At 53.3% G+C, this 3944-nt stretch overlaps 1 protein-coding gene across 1 annotated transcript; it reads right to left on the reverse strand.

The window, feature by feature from the left end:
- Positions 1-1621: 1621 nt before the first annotated feature.
- CBY3 (chibby family member 3) lies at positions 1622-3489 on the reverse strand. The gene is made up of 2 exons (XM_023518766.1): positions 3444-3489; positions 1622-2304 (listed from the first exon to the last, which is right to left on the reverse strand). Exons 1-2 carry the CDS (start codon positions 3487-3489, stop codon positions 1622-1624), a joined length of 729 nt encoding a protein of 242 aa, XP_023374534.1.
- Between the last annotated feature and the right edge of the window lie 455 nt (positions 3490-3944).

Below are 3944 nucleotides of genomic sequence, written 5' to 3' on the forward strand. Positions count from 1 at the left end.
CCTCCAGCTCTTGGGCTTAGGTGATTCTCTTGCCTCAGCCTCCCTAGTAGATGGGACTACAAGCACCCGCCACAACGCCTGGCTATTTTTGTTGTTGTTGTTGCAGTTTGGCTAGGGCCAGGTTTGAACCCGCCACCCTCAGTATATGAGGCGGGCACCCTACTCACTGAGCCACAGGCGCCACCCCAGGCTTTTTTTGTTGTTGTTGTAGTTCTCATTGTTGTTGGGCAGCCTGGGCTGGATTTGAAGCTAATGTATTTACTTAATTACTGTTAAATACAAGATTAAAATACAAGAATATTGCTCAAAAGAAGTCATTTATAAGTTTAGTGCCTAATGACATTTTGTGCTTTCCTGATTTAATAAATAAGGACACATTTTTACAGGAAATGGTGGTTTAGTAATCCTCTACTCCTAAAAGCAAGTCAGGCTGAGGAAGGACACCACATTCTCTGGTGGCACTAGGGAAAGGATTCCAATCCAGTAGAACTGACATTGTCTTGGATACCAAAAATGTTTGGAAAAAAAAAACAACCAAAAACAAAATGTAGCAGTAATGGAGAAAACATATTAAAGGAAAGAAATCAGACATAAAAGACCCCATACTGTTTGATTCCACTTATTTGAAAAATCCAGAAAATGGTCTGTCTACATTCACGTGGAAGGTTGCAGATTGTAGGGACCAATGACCCATCTTTGCTGAACATCCACAAGTATCTTTCACAAGTACAACACGCTCCCTTTCGAAACAACTGATGTAAGACTTCGTGAGGGGGGGCAGGGGGATATTTCCCACAGATGTAGATGGGGACCCAAATCAGACATCTACGGCAGGAAAGAAGAGAAGCTGGCCAAGTTGTGGTAACAATTCAGCTAAAACCAACTTCTGCTAGGCCGAATGAAGGTCCAGGGTAGCCAGTCTTTCTGATTTTTCGGGGGAGTACAGGAACTCTGGATTTTCAAAGTGATATCTCCAGAGTCTAAAACACTGGCAACTACTGCCAAAGTTTTATAAATGTGGGTCAAACAGACCCCTTATTCTTCGGAGAAAAAAAGGAAACCTGTAACGAAGAAATGAGTTTCCAAAAGACACACAAGCAGGTGGGGGGCGGCAGAGCCCAAGATTTCGATAAAGTTTTCGTGTGGAACGTAAAATACACTTACCCTTGGACCTACTCACCAAACCCTCTGCGCCTAGGCCCCAAAGGACAAAGGGCAAAGTCCCTGAATCCCCCGTCCGCCTCCCGCCCCATCTTCCTTGCCGCTCTCCGCGTAACACCCTCCATGCCCTGAGCGCATGGGTTCCCTGGCAGTCTTACAGCGCCATTACCTGCCCCGTCCCCCCACCGCCCGCGCTGCCTGTTGCAAGCCTGGCTCCCACTCTGCTCTCCCAGAGGGTGGCACGCAGACTCCCTGACATCGCACAGACTCCCGGCTCCATCGCGCAGTCCCGAAAACAGGTTGCCTAGGTCAGCATCACCCGTGGAGCCCGGCACCGAGTGACAGTCTCCAAGAGCACTTAGTCCCCTCCCGCACGCGGAACCGATCCCGGGGAACTCAGACCCGGGGCCCCAGCAAGAGCCAGGCGCGAGGCGCGCGCGCGGCACCGGGCTTTATTGCGTCACCGCGACTCCAGAGCGCGCGGCTCGATCATGAGCACTCGGCCGGCGCTTTCGCGCTTACGCATCTTCTTCTGCCAGGCGCGCGCCGCTGCCGCGGGGTTGACTTCGGGGTTGAGCTTCTTCTCCAGCATGTGCATGCGCGCCGTGGTCTCAGTCAGCATGTCCATGAGCAGTTCCTGCTGCAGCTTCAGGTAGTTGTTTTCCTCTAGCAACACCTGGTTCTTGACCCGGTGCACCTGTGCCTTCCAGCCTGCGATGGTTGGCGAGGGCAGCGGCGGCCGAGACCGCGCCAGCTGGCCCTCCATGACCCACCGGCCGCCACGGAACACAAAGGCCTCGTCGCTGAGGCGCGTGCGTGGCGCGCCGTAGCTGAGGCCCAGCTCTGCCTGGCGAGTCCGGTGGTCCAGCAGGTAGAAGGTGGACATGGAGGAGATACGACGCAGCGGCGGCCGCCGCGGCGAGAAGCGCCGCGAAAAGTGGTCGGCCCAGAACCGCCGCAGCTGCTCCCACAGGCCGCTGGCCTGGCTCGGAGCCAGGCACTCGAAGGCCGCCAGGGCGAGGGCCGGGTGGGCGTCGTCGGGCGTGCAGGTGCCGGGAAGCAGCGGGGACGCTGGCGACCCGGCTTCACCCTTGTCTCCGGAGCCCCGGTGTCCTGAATGATGAAGGCGAGCCAGGGGCACTGCTGGGGAGCAAGACTGTGGGTGACCAGCCTGCCCCGAACAGGCTTCGCCCTCAAACCCTGAGACCCAGTGGACATAGCTTAGCCCCGCAACTGGCGCTCGGAGCCAACCAACCACTGGCCACTGGGGAGCCCATCCCTCCACACTCACACCGGCAACAGTCTCACCAAAAGCACCTTCCCGAAAAACCACTTGGTGGGTGTTGGGCCCCGGGGATATATTATCCCCCTTCTCTGAGCTGCACCTGGAAGGGGTTATGAGTGGGGGGAGGGAAATGGTAACGGAGACAGGTATAAGGGGAGGAGCAGGACTCTGCCGGGTGGACTGGGGAAGGGAATGGAGAGCTACTAGACAAGAGTGGAGAGCCAGCAGGGCTTTCATGTTCCAGATGTGAGGAAGAGCTTGGATAGGATTGGTGTTGGGGTAGCGGAAGAGGAAGGCGGACCAGGGCACTGTGACAATGCTGTACAGGCAGGCTCAGAAGTTTAGACTTCATTCTACAGGTAAGAGGAAACCGCTGAAGGATTACAAAGCAGGGTTAGATTTGGATTCTGAAAAGAATCTGATGGGAGTATAGCATAGCCAACATTACTGCCCTCAGCATTATTTGACAACCTTGTACTGGCACCTACTCTGTACTAGGTCCAGTGGTCCCAGCACAAACTGTGCCTGCCCTCAAGATGCTTCTGGTCCATCTGGGAACTGTGGGTCCCAGTCCAGTGTGTTCAATGCCAGCCTGGAGCATGTGCCATGTGCTTAAGGTTTGAACAGGGGCTGTGCACATGACTTTTTTCCCAAGCAGTCTGCACCTTCCATATAACAAGCCACATTCTTCCCCCTTCCCGTCTAGTACACGCTGATTGTCTTAGGTGAGAAAGGAGCTACCTGCCTTTTTAAATTCGTCTTCTGCCATGGAGGGCAAAAAGAGAAGGCATTGGGGCAGGATTCCCTCTGTCTTGCCTTCATTAATTCAACAAACACTAATTTCTCACACGTAGCCAGGGCAGAGGATAGACAATACCATCCCCTAGATCTGGTTGAGGGTGACCCTCTCCAGAAACCCATATCCAGGCCCACCCTTAAGGTTGTCTCCTTCCAGAGGACCCTTCCCCAATAATCCTCACTGTATGCTGTGTCTCACCTGGAAGATGTGGAGGTGCCCAGCTGCTGTCCAGGCCTGGCCCCATCTCTGAGCAGTTTAGCTCCTGTCTACCTGCTGTGACTCACAATGCCTCCAGGCCAGCCCTGTCAGGGACAGAAGGGGTGCCAGTCACTGAGCTGTTAAACAGACCTTCTGCTCTTTCCTGCATACACTCTGACATTATTGAGCACTTACTGTGTTATAAGCACTGTTTTAAGGAATTAAAGATTTTCCTTCATTAGCTGTCATTCACTGATACGGGGTCAATAGCAGAATCTGAGACAGGAATATGTTTGCAGGAAATTAACAACGTAGTTCCTCATGAAGTTAACATAGGGTGTCGTGTGTTGCTTTACCTAGAAGCAGAGCCTACCATGAGCGTTCTTGTTGAAGTAATTTGTTAGGGAAGTGCTCACAGGAGAAGGAAGTAGGGAAGCAAGGCAGGGCAAAAGGCTTAAGCTGAGCAAAAGTGTGGTCTCAAATGGTGGCTGGCCTCAGTCT

Source organism: Otolemur garnettii, unplaced genomic scaffold, assembly GCF_000181295.1.
Source record: "Otolemur garnettii isolate 467f Iridium unplaced genomic scaffold, OtoGar3 scaffold00146, whole genome shotgun sequence".
NCBI lineage: Eukaryota > Metazoa > Chordata > Mammalia > Primates > Galagidae > Otolemur > Otolemur garnettii.

Excerpts from the sequence above, each read along its gene's own strand:
- CBY3 (XM_023518766.1), bottom strand. The coding sequence starts at position 3,489 with ATGGGGCCAGGCCTGGACAGCAGCTGGGCACCTCCACATCTTCCAG. Across the intron at positions 2,305-3,443 it reads GGCACCTCCACATCTTCCAG|CAGTGCCCCTGGCTCGCCTT; the intron begins GTGAGACACAGC and ends CTTGCTCCCCAG.